Source organism: Procambarus clarkii, chromosome 1 (genome assembly GCF_040958095.1).
Source record: "Procambarus clarkii isolate CNS0578487 chromosome 1, FALCON_Pclarkii_2.0, whole genome shotgun sequence".
NCBI classification, from domain to species: domain Eukaryota; kingdom Metazoa; phylum Arthropoda; class Malacostraca; order Decapoda; family Cambaridae; genus Procambarus; species Procambarus clarkii.
The window spans coordinates 33,964,028-33,979,329 of record NC_091150.1 but is presented as its reverse complement, the minus strand read 5'-3'; the positions used below and the strand labels follow the sequence as shown (position 1 = coordinate 33,979,329).

Below are 15,302 nucleotides of genomic sequence, written 5' to 3'. Positions count from 1 at the left end.
CGCATAACATGATGTAATGTTACAGCATAACAAGAGCCGCATAACATGATGTAATGTTACAGCATAACAAGAGGCGCCAGAAATCATGCGAGACGTGGTGCCGAGACCACTTGTGTCAGCTGTACCAGGTGTTGGAGGAGGGAGTCTTCTCCAGCCCGACATCACCGTCCAGTACGCCAGTCACCGCCCGGCAGAGCCACAGGTCTGGACAAGGATTCAAGTACTTCAAATCTCCACTTACGAGACCTGTATATCTGTCCTCAGTCATGGCGGTTTAACTTCTGTTAAACAGTTTATGAGCTCTGAAGCGCTACGAGGTCGTGCGTTATAACAGCCTCGGATCGAGAACAACATCGCAGCGTTTCGTAGCTGATAAACTGCACCATAGCCCGTGCTACTTGGAACTTTTTGTTCCAAGTAGCACGGGCTACTTAGAACAAAGTTTGCTACTTGGAACTTTTTGTTCCAAGTAGCCAATATTAAACAACATGATAAACTGTTGAATACAGACGAAGCCGCCATCATCCATGTATTTATTTATAAGGAAATAACACAAAGGCAGCTAGACTATATAGCACTTGGAACGAATATGTGAACACGGAGCGGAGGGGAATACATAGTCCAAGTAACATGTACAGGTTTAATAAGTAGATATTTGAGTGTTCCAGGAATCTTGGTCCAGGATTTAACAAGCGTTCACGCATCTGCTTGCGAACTTGTACATTTGTTCTCAATCCTTGGCGGCTTTGGACAAGTTACAGCCCCGCTCCTGTGCCAGGTAAGTCCACTACGGGCTCACCATAGCCCGTGCTACTTGGAACTGTTTGTTCCAAGTAGCTGAATCTTAAACAACAATTGGCGGCTTTGTTTACATTTATTAAACAGTTTACGAGCCTCACAGAAACTTCCCAGTCACATGTTGTTATTGTTATAAGCAGCCTCCTGGTGCTTCGGGGCTCACGAAGTGGGCAATGGAAACCCGCCAAAGATTGAGAGAAGATGTGGCGGTCCACAAGTGGGTGTGTAGTTGTTTGATGACTCCTGCAGGTGTTTAGGGACAATTCGTAAGGTGAGGTTGGCAGGGAGGCGGGAGGCGTTAAACAGGGCGTCGTGTCGAGGCTGTACAAGGTGGACGTCAGGCCGGACCAGTAAATTACCCGAGTGGCCAAAAGGCCGAGTATTAGTGACCCCTACTGATTTAATAACACATATACATACATACATACATATATATATATATATATATATATATATATATATATATATATATATAACTGAAAACTCACACCCCAGAAGTGACTCGAACCCATACTCCCACAACTGGTATGTACAGGGACGCCTTAATCCGCTTGACCATCACGACCGGACATAAGGAAGTGATAGCCGAGGCTATATGAACCACTTCCCCGCCGGCACTCGGATGGTAATCTTGGGCATAGCATTTTATCAAATCACCTCATTCTTTGGGGCACACGTGAGGAACACAAATGCAAACAAGCCTGAATGGTCCCCAGGACTATATACAACTGAAAACTCACACCCCAGAAGTGACTCGAACCCATACTCCCACAACTGGTATGTACAGGGACGCCTTAATCCGCTTGACCATCACGACCGGACATAAGGAAGTGATAGCCGAGGCTATATGAACCACTTCCCCGCCGGCACTCGGATGGTAATCTTGGGCATAGCATTTTATCAAATCACCTCATTCTTTGGGGCACACGTGAGGAACACAAATGCAAACAAGCCTGAATGGTCCCCAGGACTATATACAACTGAAAACTCACACCCCAGAAGTGACTCGAACCCATACTCCCACAACTGGTATGTACAGGGACGCCTTAATCCGCTTGACCATCACGACCGGACATAAGGAAGTGATAGCCGATCGTGATGGTCAAGCGGATTAAGGCGTCCCTGTACATACCAGTTGTGGGAGTATGGGTTCGAGTCACTTCTGGGGTGTGAGTTTTCAGTTGTATATAGTCCTGGGGACCATTCAGGCTTGTTTGCATTTGTGTTCCTCACGTGTGCCCCAAAGAATGAGGTGATTTGATAAAATGCTATGCCCAAGATTACCATCCGAGTGCCGGCGGGGAAGTGGTTCATATAGCCTCGGCTATCACTTCCTTATGTCCGGTCGTGATGGTCAAGCGGATTAAGGCGTCCCTGTACATACCAGTTGTGGGAGTATGGGTTCGAGTCACTTCTGGGGTGTGAGTTTTCAGTTGTATATAGTCCTGGGGACCATTCAGGCTTGTTTGCATTTGTGTTCCTCACGTGTGCCCCAAAGAATGAGGTGATTTGATAAAATGCTATGCCCAAGATTACCATCCGAGTGCCGGCGGGGAAGTGGTTCATATAGCCTCGGCTATCACTTCCTTATGTCCGGTCGTGATGGTCAAGCGGATTAAGGCGTCCCTGTACATACCAGTTGTGGGAGTATGGGTTCGAGTCACTTCTGGGGTGTGAGTTTTCAGTTGTATATAGTCCTGGGGACCATTCAGGCTTGTTTGCATTTGTGTTCCTCACGTGTGCCCCAAAGAATGAGGTGATTTGATAAAATGCTATGCCCAAGATTACCATCCGAGTGCCGGCGGGGAAGTGGTTCATATAGCCTCGGCTATCACTTCCTTATGTCCGGTCGTGATGGTCAAGCGGATTAAGGCGTCCCTGTACATACCAGTTGTGGGAGTATGGGTTCGAGTCACTTCTGGGGTGTGAGTTTTCAGTTGTATATAGTCCTGGGGACCATTCAGGCTTGTTTGCATATATATATATATATATATATATATATATATATATATATATATATATATATATATATATATATAAAGCCACATCTCCAGTCTGGTAGCCAGGTGTGTGCACTAACAAGCACATCCGTGTGACTCAGTTTATCTGAAGTTACCAGAGGGTCATCATCTCTGGTGGCCTCGACGGGGAGAGGAAGCCGGCGGCTTGTCAAGAGCACCCCCCCCCCCTCCTCCCTCTCCCATCATCCATTGTTCCTGAATATGTTTCTAGTTGGATTTTGAACTGGTAGTTATAGCTTGCGCGGGTAGGGGGGGGTTAGACCAAGAGGATGTGAGGGGTGGTGGGGGTCAGGGAGTGGATAGAGGGGGGGAGGGTCAGAGAGTGGATAGAGGGGGGAGGGTCAGAGAGTGGATAGAGGGGGATCAGGGAGTGGATAGAGGGGGGTCAGGGAGTGGATAGAGGGGGGTCAGGGAGTGGATAGAAGGGGGTCAGGGGTGGATACAGGGGGGGGGGGCAGGGAGTGGATACGGGGGGGTCAGGGAGTGGATAGAGGGGAGGGGGGGGGGTCAGGGAGTGCAGGGTGTGTGTGTGTGTGTGTGTGTGAGGGGGGGGGGGAGAGCGCCAGGGGTGGGTGGGGGCGTCCTTGGAAGGCTGAACTTGACACCCCGGCCCCCCCCCCCCCGCCCACCCGGGCAGGGAGCCCTCACAGACTCTGGCCATCAACAAACACTCCTGCGATCACCAACTTCTGCTGTGCATTATTCAGTTCTCTCCGTAAAGACATTTGCTATTCATCCCTGGCTTGATGAGAGCTGCTGGGCGACTATCAAGTTATTTACCACAACGCCCGCAGTGAGCGCCATCTGTGGGGGGCTGCCACCCCTGACGTCACTACCCCAACACCAGCTGCGCCGCACTCTCATATTCCCAGGACAAACTGCGACTCAGAGTAATATTCCCAGGGTGACCTAAGACTCAGAATAATATTCCCAGAATGACCTGCGACTCAGAATAATATTCCCAGGACGACCTGCGAATCAGAATAATATTCCCAGGGCGACCTACGACTCAATAATATTACCAGGATGACCTACGACTCAGAATAATATTCCCAGGATGACCTGCGACTCAGAATCATATTCCCAGGACGACCTGCGACCCAGAATAATATTCCCAGGACGACTTGCGACTCGCTTTAATATTCCCAGGATATATTTTGCCTCTGGTTGCATGCTTTAGCTTATGTTTTTTCAAAGTTTTTACCCGGGTGTTATTAGAGTGAAGGCAGTGTATCACATTCGCCTTTTCTTGTTTAACTACATGTTCTGCGATAATATTATGTGTTGGTCTCACTACACATGTTAAACAGCTTAATTATGGAATGTTTTCGCTGTGTCGATCAGACTCGACCATCAACACAGGCTGGCGGAGTCAGTTCACAGTCGAAAGGTCGCTGTGATTCGATTCCCACGAGACGATAGAAGCGTTTGGGCAAAGTCTGCCCTTTCACCTGACGACTCTGTTCCGGTCCTATCAAGGTACATATGTAGTCTCTGCACATAACCAGACCATCACCAGAGATATCCCGACGATAACACCAATATAATTGACAAATACAGCGACAACAGAAGACTGGACATTAACGAGGCGTTATCTCAAGCAAACCAGGCCATCCATCAACACCCAACTATCACTATCCTGCCGTCTTCCAGAACAACAAGAAACATACAATATACCGCACCAGCCATCATGGAAACATAGGGAATTTGTAAGATTCATTGAGCCTATTGGCCTATAAGTGAGGTGCTTAATGGCTTAATGTTCATATATATATATATATATATATATATATATATATATATATATATATATATATATATATATATATATATATATATATATATATATAAACCCCATACTGGAGAACATTACCACAGCATTGCTGGAGGCAGCTTGTGGGAAGGGCAAAGCACGCCTCCTAGCTGTGCAAGCTCCCCATGCCGGGGATTTCATGTTGGCAGTCCCTAATTCCGCCTTGGGCACCCGCCTGGACCATCGGACCCTAAGTATTAGTGTTGCTCTGCGCCTTGCCGCCCCTATCTCCACCGAGCACCGGTGTATCTGCGGTTATGCACGGGCAGACCAATACGGCAGCCATGGTCTCATCTGTCGTAAAGTCATAGGAAAAGATTGCCAGACATGAAGCAGTCAATGACATCATCAAGAGAAGTTTGGCTACAGCTGGATGTCCAGCACAAAGGGAACCTCAGTTGTGCAGACCTGACAACAGCCAAAAACGCCCAGATGGAGTCACCCTGCAGCCGTGGAGGGAAGGTAAACAGGTCGTGTGGGACTACACGTGTGCATCTACATTGGCTGATGCCTATCTACCTTACAGCGCAGCTGAGGGAGGCGGGGCGGCCACCTTCAGGGAGACCCCCAGAAAGCTAACAAGTACAGGGACCTAAAACGTTGTTACAGGTTTGTGTCAATAGGCTCTGAGACTCTGGGCGCCTGGGGTAAATGTGCACTTAAATTCCTAAAGAAGGTGGGCGAGGAACTGATTAGGCTTCACTTCCTAGAGACTCAAGAGCGGCCAGTTTCCTGTTCCAGCGCCTCAGTGTCGCGATCCAGAGAGGAAATGCTTGCTGTATCTCGGGCACGCACCCAACCTCCGAGGAGCTGGATGAGGTCTTCGAACAGTAATTGTTATGTGTGCCTTTTGTGTAAACTGTATGACAATATCATATATTATGATTATATATATATATATATATATATATATATATATATATATATATATATATATATATATATATATATATATATATATATATAATATATATATATATATAATATATAATAGGGGGAGAGAGACTATTAATGTTGGCCATCTTGGATTTCAATGTTATCTGGGAATACAAAACAAATATAATAGTACTGCAAGTGTAAATGAGCAGGTAAGGAGCAGGCAGACACACATGTGTGGAATGTGTGGCCATTATGTAGACGATCATATTAACATCTCTCTACGGTGTCCGGGAGATGTGTGGCACATCCCAGAGGACACTAGTCATCACATCCCTGACACCAGTCATGTCTCAGGAGGTCATCTCTGGCACCTTCACTCTAAACGCACTACACTCACACTGCTGGAGTGACATCCACTCCACTCTATTTAGGAGAACTCTTACCTTGTCTATATAGGGCAGATGAAAATGGATATATGAGTTTGTTTTTTTAATTTAAAATGGGTCCACCAGGGAGAAGACACACACACGGGGTCCCTATGGCTCTCTGTGTCGTAAGCTTGAGCTTATAGCTTTAAGTTGTCTAAGCTTGAGTCATGTCAACAATATAACTTGAGGAAACCAAACGTCGCAAGAACTGCGGAGATCAGTGTCATTCTTAAGAAGCAGCAAAGGTGAGTCTTAATTATCTCCTGGCTGACCTGGAGCCAGCCAGGCAGGTATGTACTCACCTAGTTGTGCTTGCGGGGGTTGAGCTTTGCTCTTTGGTCCCGCCTCTCAACTGAGCGTGTATGTGTGTGTGTGTGTGTAAATCACGAAAATTAACACGTGATGAAAAATGTGACAGTGTCAGACCACGGAGGAAGAATTGAAACAGGAATTTCCTAAAGTACTTTCGTATATTAATACATCTTCAGAAGGAATGATTTACAAGTCACTAGGTTTGGACATATATATATATATACAGGCAGGAGAGGTGAAGTGAGGGTTCAATGACAAATATATGAAGGGGATTAAGTGGATATAAAATAAGAGCTGCATCATATAGGCCAGTTGGCCCCTATTAATACCAATGTATGGGCCAATAGGCCCATACATGGATAATAACAGCATAAGATAATAGATATTAACAATGAATTAGTGAGACAAATGAGTATCAATGATCCTACTCAAATCGCCCTTTAACTGATCAATCAAAAATGAATCTAAATTATATTAACCACCGCTAATGTTGAAATTACATGATTTTGTAATCTGTATTAAAGCAGATTCAATTATGTTCCTATTGAAAGTACTTTTACGATTCGTCATTGAAGAAGCCATCTTCCAATCAGCACACACAGGTTGGTATAACTGTATAGCATGTCACCCCCTCTCCTGCCCACCTCCTGTCACCCTCCCACTCCTGTATTCACCCCCCTCTCGCTCTCACCCCTTACCTCCCCCCCCCCTTACGTCCTCACTACTCCCAGTCTTCCTTCATCCCTCCCACACCCCCTGCCTTCTCCCCCCACACCCCCACCACACACCCCCGACCTTCCCTCTCTAGGAAGGATGGAGAGTCCCTCTGGTGAGTCAGGGGGGCGTGAATCCACACACACAACTAAAGATAAACATTCTAACAGAGGATTAATGTTATATTTTTCTTTGGCCTGAAAATGGCCAGGCCGGATCACTGACCAAGACGGTGCTGGCAAGAGTTACCCAAACATGACCAGTGAGTTTTTCTGGAGCAGGCCTTGAGCAAGGGCGTTGTTGCGTGCTCCTGTGCAGGACCTCTTGGCGCGGAGCTCCATGTTCGGCGCGCCACTCAAGTCACCTACCAAGTTCTCCCTAATTTGGCCGAATTTAATTTTTTTTTTTTTACTCACAAGGTGAATGAAAGAAGACTTAACACTTTTGTCAAACTTAGTACTTGGGGCGGAGCACGTTTGTGGGTGCACGAGCAAAGGCCGGCTATAGGCAAGAAGCCTTGTGCTTCTTTATGCCAGATTCGGCCTCGATCATTGTCACGCTTCGGGGTCAAGGACCTTGTCTTAGCCTGCAGAGGGACACAGATGATGGCACGTTGATATCAGAGTTTGATGGATCTATCGCCTGGGATACCAGTAGTCACAGAGCCCAAGTAATTATATAGAGAATAAATCATTACTGGTGCAAAGCCTTGATGTTACAGCAATTAATACTCGTCAATATTCTGTACTCTAAACAACAACGGTTTGGCGCTACTCAGGTGTTTGGTGCTGTTCAATTAACATGGGAGGGGCATGATGAACAGTTAACATGGGAGGGGCATGATGAACAGTTAACATGGGAGGAGCATGACGCACAGTTAACATGGGAGGGGCATGATGAACAGTTAACATGGGAGGGGCATGATGAACAGTTAACATGGGAGGGGCATGATGAACAGTTAACATGGGAGGAGCATGATGAACAGTTAACATGGGAGGGGCATGACGAACAGTTAACATGGGAGGAGCATGACGCACAGTTAACATGGGAGGAGCATGACGCACAGTTAACATGGGAGGAGCATGACGAACAGTTAACATGGGAGGAGCATGACGAACAGTTAACATGGGAGGAGCATGACGAACAGTTAACATGGGAGGGGCATGATGAACAGTTAACATGGGAGGAGCATGATGAACAGTTAACATGGGAGGAGCATGATGAACAGTTAACATGGGAGGGGCATGACGAACAGTTAACATGGGAGGAGCATGACGCACAGTTAACATGGGAGGAGCATGACGCACAGTTAACATGGGAGGAGCATGACGAACAGTTAACATGGGAGGAGCATGACGAACAGTTAACATGGGAGCATGACGAACAGTTAACATGGGAGGAGCATGACGAACAGTTAACATGGGAGGAGCATGACGAACAGTTAACATGGGAGGGGCATGACGCACAGTTAACATGGGAGGAGCATGACGAACAGTTAACATGGGAGGAGCATGACGAACAGTTAACATGGGAGGAGCATGACGAACAGTTAACATGGGAGGGGCATGACGCACAGTTAACATGGGAGGAGCATGACGCACAGTTAACATGGGAGGAGCATGACGAACAGTTAACATGGGAGGAGCATGACGCACAGTTAACATGGGAGGAGCATGACGCACAGTTAACATGGGAGGAGCATGACGAACAGTTAACATGGGAGGAGCATGACGAACAGTTAACATGGGAGGAGCATGACGAACAGTTAACATGGGAGGAGCATGACGAACAGTTAACATGGGAGGGGCATGACGCACAGTTAACATGGGAGGAGCATGACGAACAGTTAACATGGGAGGAGCATGACGCACAGTTAACATGGGAGGAGCATGACGCACAGTTAACATGGGAGGAGCATGACGCACAGTTAACATGGGAGGAGCATGACGCACAGTTAACATGGGAGGAGCATGACGCACAGTTAACATGGGAGGAGCATGACGCACAGTTAACATGGGAGGAGCATGACGCACAGTTAACATGGGAGGAGCATGACGCACAGTTAACATGGGAGGAGCATGACGCACAGTTAACATGGGAGGAGCATGACGCACAGTTAACATGGGAGGAGCATGACGCACAGTTAACATGGGAGGGGCATGACGCACAGTTAACATGGGAGGAGCATGACGCACAGTTAACATGGGAGGAGCATGATGAACAGTTAACATGGGAGGACGAAGACAGCCAACCCACACTATATAATTCTCAGGACTTGTGAAGCAGCCTCGGCCCCTCACCCCGACAGTCACCAGTCCTTCCCTCACTCTCTCAAACTGGATATAAGCCGGTCCACAAGTGACTGGCCAGACTGTTAGTGGCGTTAGTGGTCATTACCTTTGCAAATGTTGCGATCAGAACACTTTAATCAAATGTTATATAAATAATTTTTTTTGGGGGGGATTGATGTGAAGTAATCATTAATAATACTGAACAATTTGGGGTGTATTTAAGGCACAGTTATAGTGGGTAAGTGAACTTATATCAACATGTTATATAGAGTAAACTATAATGTGTTTATATCCGTAGAACAGAACAAGGCACGTCAGAGACAGCCAATTACAGTGAGATCAATTACAGCCAATTACAGTGAGATCAATTACAGCCAATTACAGTGAGATCAATTACAGCCAATTACAGTGAGATCAATTACAGCCAATTACAGTGACGTAAATATGTGTATTTATGTATGGAGGTTAGATTAGCATATTCAAAAGCACTACAATCACCTTCTGTGGTTGATTGTTCAATAAATCACTGAACAATATGTTTAACAGATCTCTAACCCTGTCCATGGAGGACAGAAGAAAATGGATATATGCTGGTTAGCATTGTAAATGTCTGGCCATGTCTGTGGTAATAATAATAATAAAAAAAAATAAAAAAAAACAGCTTTTGGAAGCGATCGGGGTAACAGCCAGCTCCGGCCCGGTCTCTCTCATTTGCCACTCCGTCTCACCGTCAGTGTTATTCACCGTCAGTGTCATTCACCGTCAGTGTCATTCACCGTCAGTGTCATTCACCGTCAGTGTCATTCACTGTACATTTGTTTCAGTGTACTCCAACACACGAAATCACTATGACGTCTTGTGATCGCAGGGAACTGTTAAGTGAACAATTTAATTCACCGTAATACAGTTGCTATCACTGTATTAATCACCTCCTTAAACACCGTATCCCACTATTTATGTGTTCATATTACTATTATTATATAATTTACACATACACTACGGTATTAATGGCACTGTAACTCACCGTACCTCGGGGCGTACTGTAGCCTGTGTACACAGTACCTCAATCCTTCCTAATACCATGGGACGAATTCTTCAAGCACTACACTATCAAGTCACTATATATAATTATTCACCATCATACACGACATTTCACAGTAACTTGTGTAAGTCTGGTTTGGTCGACGACCGGGCCGCGGGGACACTAAGCCCCGGAAGCACCTCAAAGTAACCACAAGGTAAGTCTCTCTACGAGTTCACTATCCACGAGTTCACTATCCACGAGCTCACTAATCACTGCACTATCCACGTCCATAATAACGCGTCCTCAGACTAGTCTCATCCACCCAGCGGCCGACCCCACGCACTTGGTCATCATATATTCCACTGATGTGTGTTCAGATCGTTATTTTATCATATGTAAACAAAAAAACATTATTATATATTATAATTTAGTGTATAGTAAGGCTTTAGTTAGGTAAAGTTAGGTGTTTAAGTTCTGTTGGCGATTATTTGTATTTGAAGCGCGTGGGTGAAGCATTTACAGAGCTGCGGTTCGAAGAGGACGTCAGTGAACCATTGATCGAGAAATGTTTGAATGTCGTCATATAGCTGTGAGCACAGCCCGTCATCACAAACAAAGGCCAAAGTCCATTCCATGCACCCGCCAACCCCCCATCCCCCTGTTTATGGATGGAAAAACGGTTTACACACGACTCACAACTGATGACGTTCGAACACTTCTCGAACAAGTGCTTCGCTGACGACTTTTTGTTCGAACCACAACGCTAAATGTTGTTGTGGTTGTTTTTAGATTCAGCTACTTGGGACAAAAGTTGCAAGTAGCACGGGCTATGGGAATCCCGTATTGGACCTACCTGGCACAGGAGCAGGGTTGTAATTGGTGTAAATGCTTCACTCAGGTACTACAATTACAAATAAAGGATTCATATGTAAAACATTGTTATTTTTGCCTCGAAGGGCTAGTTTAAGGGCAGCGTCACTCATTCCGTGAGTGGCAACCCGTTCTCGCAAATTCGTAAAGTCAATATTGACTTATTAACTACGTGCATAGGTGATATACTAAACATAATAGATACCCTTAAAAAGATTCATAGAAAACACCAACCTTACCTAACCTTGTTAGTATCTTAAGATAAGCATCTTATTGCTTCGTAATTACAATTATTACTTAACCTATACCTATTATAGGTTAGGTAATAATTGTAATTACGAAGCAATAAGATGCTTATCTTAAGATACTAACAAGGTTAGGCAAGGTCGGTGTTTTCTATGAATCTTTTTAAGGGTATCTATTATGTTAAGTATGTCACCTATGCACATATTTAATAAGTCAATATTGACTTATTAAATGAGTGGACACACCGCCATAGTGACAGTATTGGGCAGCGTCACTCATCCTGTGAGTGGACACACCGCCATAGTGACAGTATTGGGCAGCGTCACTCATCCTGATGAAAACCCGCTGGGTTGTTCATCCTGTCACTTCAAGCCAGACACGACTGGGACTCACCTGACAAGCACCACATTACTCCAAGCACCAATAACGTGACGAAGTATTTACCAATACACTCAACTCTTCCAAAGAGAAACAAGGAATTTAAATTGACTTTTAATCGAGCGTATTAAATTTGGTTACGACCTTCGTATTCAGTGTGAAGAGAGAGAGGAGCAATGACATATTGAAGAGCCCTGTTAAGGTACAGGCCAGTGCACAACTCTGGCCTTATCAACATGCTGGGGAAGACAGAAACTCAATCATGGGCACATGTGTATGCCCGGGCATAGCATCACCGAGCGATGCCCGCCCTGATGGTATGGGTTGTTGCATGTCAATGCCCGTCCCCGTGCTGGCGATCTCCCGGATGTAAACACGGTTTTAGTTCGACAAGATCTACTTGCTTGGCTAAATGAATTGTGGGGTTCAGTCCCTGAGCCCATTATGTGCCTCTTTAACCCTTTCCGCTACCACCCACAACATGGGTATGGGGTGCATAATAAATGAACTAAACTAAACAATAACTGCAACTTTCCTCTGTGTCCCTTATAGCATGAGGACATACCCGCCAAACACACACCGAAACTACGACGTTGGTACAACGTTCGAATATGATTTAACCCCTCCTAACCAGTTATAACAACCAATATAGCAAGTTGTAACAACGTTCAAATACGTCATAAACACGTTAAGCCAAGATGTAACAACTTTATTACAAGTTGTAACAAGCGGAAAATAGAGACAGTTTCGGTTTGTGTTTCCAGGGATAGAACGTAAGGGTTAAGGACAATAGCAGAAGGCACATTGGAGCCATACTACGTAGGTCCTATTTGTATCAACATTAAATATATGTCTGTCCTACGCTTAAAACAATCAGATAATCCCTCGTTTATTATATTACCCGGTAATTTGTTCCACAAATCAAAAACTGTCAAGTGACGGGATGAACAACCAACTGAGAGTGAAGGGTTCAAGAATTGATATTGACAAGAGTAGGATCCCTTGATTGTTTCAAGCGGAGGTTAGACATATATATGAATGAGATTGGTTGGATATAAATAGGAGCTGCCTCATATGGGCCAAAAGGTCTTCTGCAGTTATCTTTCATTCTTATGTTCTTATGAACATCAGTAAAGTGACGGTTCCTACTTTGAATCATATAATTTCAACTAATACGCTCATTTAACAATGTATCAACTAATACGCTCATTTAACAATGTATCAACTAATACGCTCATTTAACAATGTATCAACTAATACGCTCATTTAACAATGTATCAACTAATACGCTCATTTAACAATGCATCAACTAATACGCTCATTTAACAATGTATCAACTAATACGCTCATTTAACAATGTATCAACTAATACACTCATTTAACAATGTATCATCTAATACGCTCATTTAACAATGCATCAACTAATACGCTCATTTAACAATGCATCAACTAATACGCTCATTTAACAATGTATCAACTAATACGCTCATTTGTTTTCATCAATGGTATAAACTGTGACCTTAAGCGGCGTAAGGTATGAAATAATTCCCAACCATCTTGGGAACGTTTCTATTTCCCAATACCCAATCGAGGTCAAGGAGGTGTCGAACCCCTAACCCCCCCCCCCTCCCCCCGGCTGGGAACCACGATGGTACGGAGACCGGGCCTCACCAGCTGAGAGCTGCGGTGACGACAAGATGCAGCTGAGGGAGGGTCAAGACGATTGGCATTTGTTTAAAAGGATCTGCGTGCCCTGATGTTGCTTGTCTGCTCTCTGGCAGTATCAACAGTGTCTTCATGAACCTGAGGAGGTCTGCGTCTTCATCCTGGGCTTGTTGCAGCAGAGACCATGTCACCCTGGCTGCCTTCTCCACTCCCTACGTCAGACCATGTCACCCTGGCTGCCTTCTCCACTCCCTACGTCAGACCATGTCACCCTGGCTGCCTTCTCTACTCCCTACGTCAGACCATGTCACCCTGGCTGCCTTCTCCACTCCCTACGTCAGACCATGTCACCCTGGCTGCCTTCTCTACTCCCTACGTCAGACCATGAGGCGACGTAGCATTAGCCCCACTTGGCTCCATCTGTAGAATATTGTATCCCTAATTATTGACCAGTTGATAACTGGGTATATTAGTGACCATGTGGCATATGAATATGTCTTATGTTGTACCTATGAGGCATCACCTCATGACGCACCTGTAACTCAAGCACATATGGGTTACATATGAATGAAGCTGTATATCTCAGCTGTTTTCCCCCATATGTGGATTTTCCAGCACAGAGCATGTATTAAATCCAAACTTCGGCCAGAGAAGAAACAGGCGAACACGAGCAGCTAAAATATATATTTACATATTATCCTTCAACACTTAGAAGACTAAAATGACTATATAAGCATTATTCATATTCATATTATTGATATTATTCATCTCTCACCCCCCCCCCCTCCGTAACAGGTGTGTATGCACCAGGTGTCAGCGTGTACAGGTTCAGGACACGTGTCAGCGTGTGCACAGGTTCAGGACACGTGTCAGTGTGTGCACGGGTTCAGGACACGTGTCAGCGTGTGCACGGGTTCAGGACACGTGTCAGTGTGTACACAGGTTCAGGACACGTGTCAGCGTGTGCACAGGTTCAGGACACGTGTCAGTGTGTGCACAGGTTCAGGACACGTGTCAGTGTGTGCACAGGTTCAGAACACGTGTCAGTGTGTACACAGGTTCAGAACACGTGTCAGTGTGTGCACAGGTTCAGGACACGTGTCAGTGTGTACACAGGTTCAGGACACGTGTCAGCGTGTACACAGGTTCAGGACACGTGTCAGCGTGTACACAGGTCAGGACACGTGTCAGCGTGTACACAGGTTCAGGACACGTGTCAGTGTGTGTACAGGTTCAGGACACGTGTCAGTATGTACACAGGTTCAGGACACGTGTCAGCGTGTGCACGAGTTCAGGACACGTGTCAGTGTGTACACAGGTTCAGGACGCGTGTCAGTGTGTACACAGGTTCAGGACACGTGTCAGTGTGTACACAGGTTCAGGACACGTGTCAGTGTGCACGGGTTCAGGACACGTGTTATGCCTACTACTAGTTTGATTGCTGTTGACTCTGACCTGGCCATGTTGGGCATGTACCCAACAGTAATTACTGTGAAAAATTGGATGAGGGTAGCACTAATTGTCTTATCTCCAACCTCGAATAGACAATCAAACCCTCTACCCCCTTCTCCACTTTAACCAATCCTACCAATCTTTTCCTCTCTCATCTCTCTCTCTTTCCATATTTCCCCCTCTTCAAATTTCTCCCCCGTCTTACTCCTCTCGACTCTTCCCTTTCCTTCTCCTTACCTCTCCATACTGACGTTCTGATGGCCCGGTCTCCAACCAGGCTTCCTGAGGTTATCTTGAGATGATTTCGGGGCTTTTTAGTGTCCCCGCGGCCCTGTCCTCGACCAGGCCTCCACCCCCAGGAAGCAGCCCGTGACAGCTGACTAACACCCAGGTACCTATTTTACTGCTAGG

At 45.6% G+C, this 15,302-nt stretch overlaps 1 protein-coding gene across 1 annotated transcript; it reads right to left on the bottom strand.

Annotated features, from left to right (window-relative positions):
• Positions 1–7,735: 7,735 nt before the first annotated feature.
• On the bottom strand, positions 7,736–9,196 carry LOC138363005 (uncharacterized). The gene has a single exon (XM_069321692.1). The coding sequence runs from the start codon at positions 9,194–9,196 to the stop codon at positions 7,736–7,738; it is 1,461 nt and encodes a 486-aa protein (XP_069177793.1).
• Positions 9,197–15,302: the final 6,106 nt, after the last annotated feature.

Excerpts from the sequence above, each read along its gene's own strand:
- LOC138363005 (XM_069321692.1), bottom strand. The coding sequence starts at position 9,196 with ATGTTAACTGTTCATCATGCTCCTCCCATGTTAACTGTGCGTCATGCT.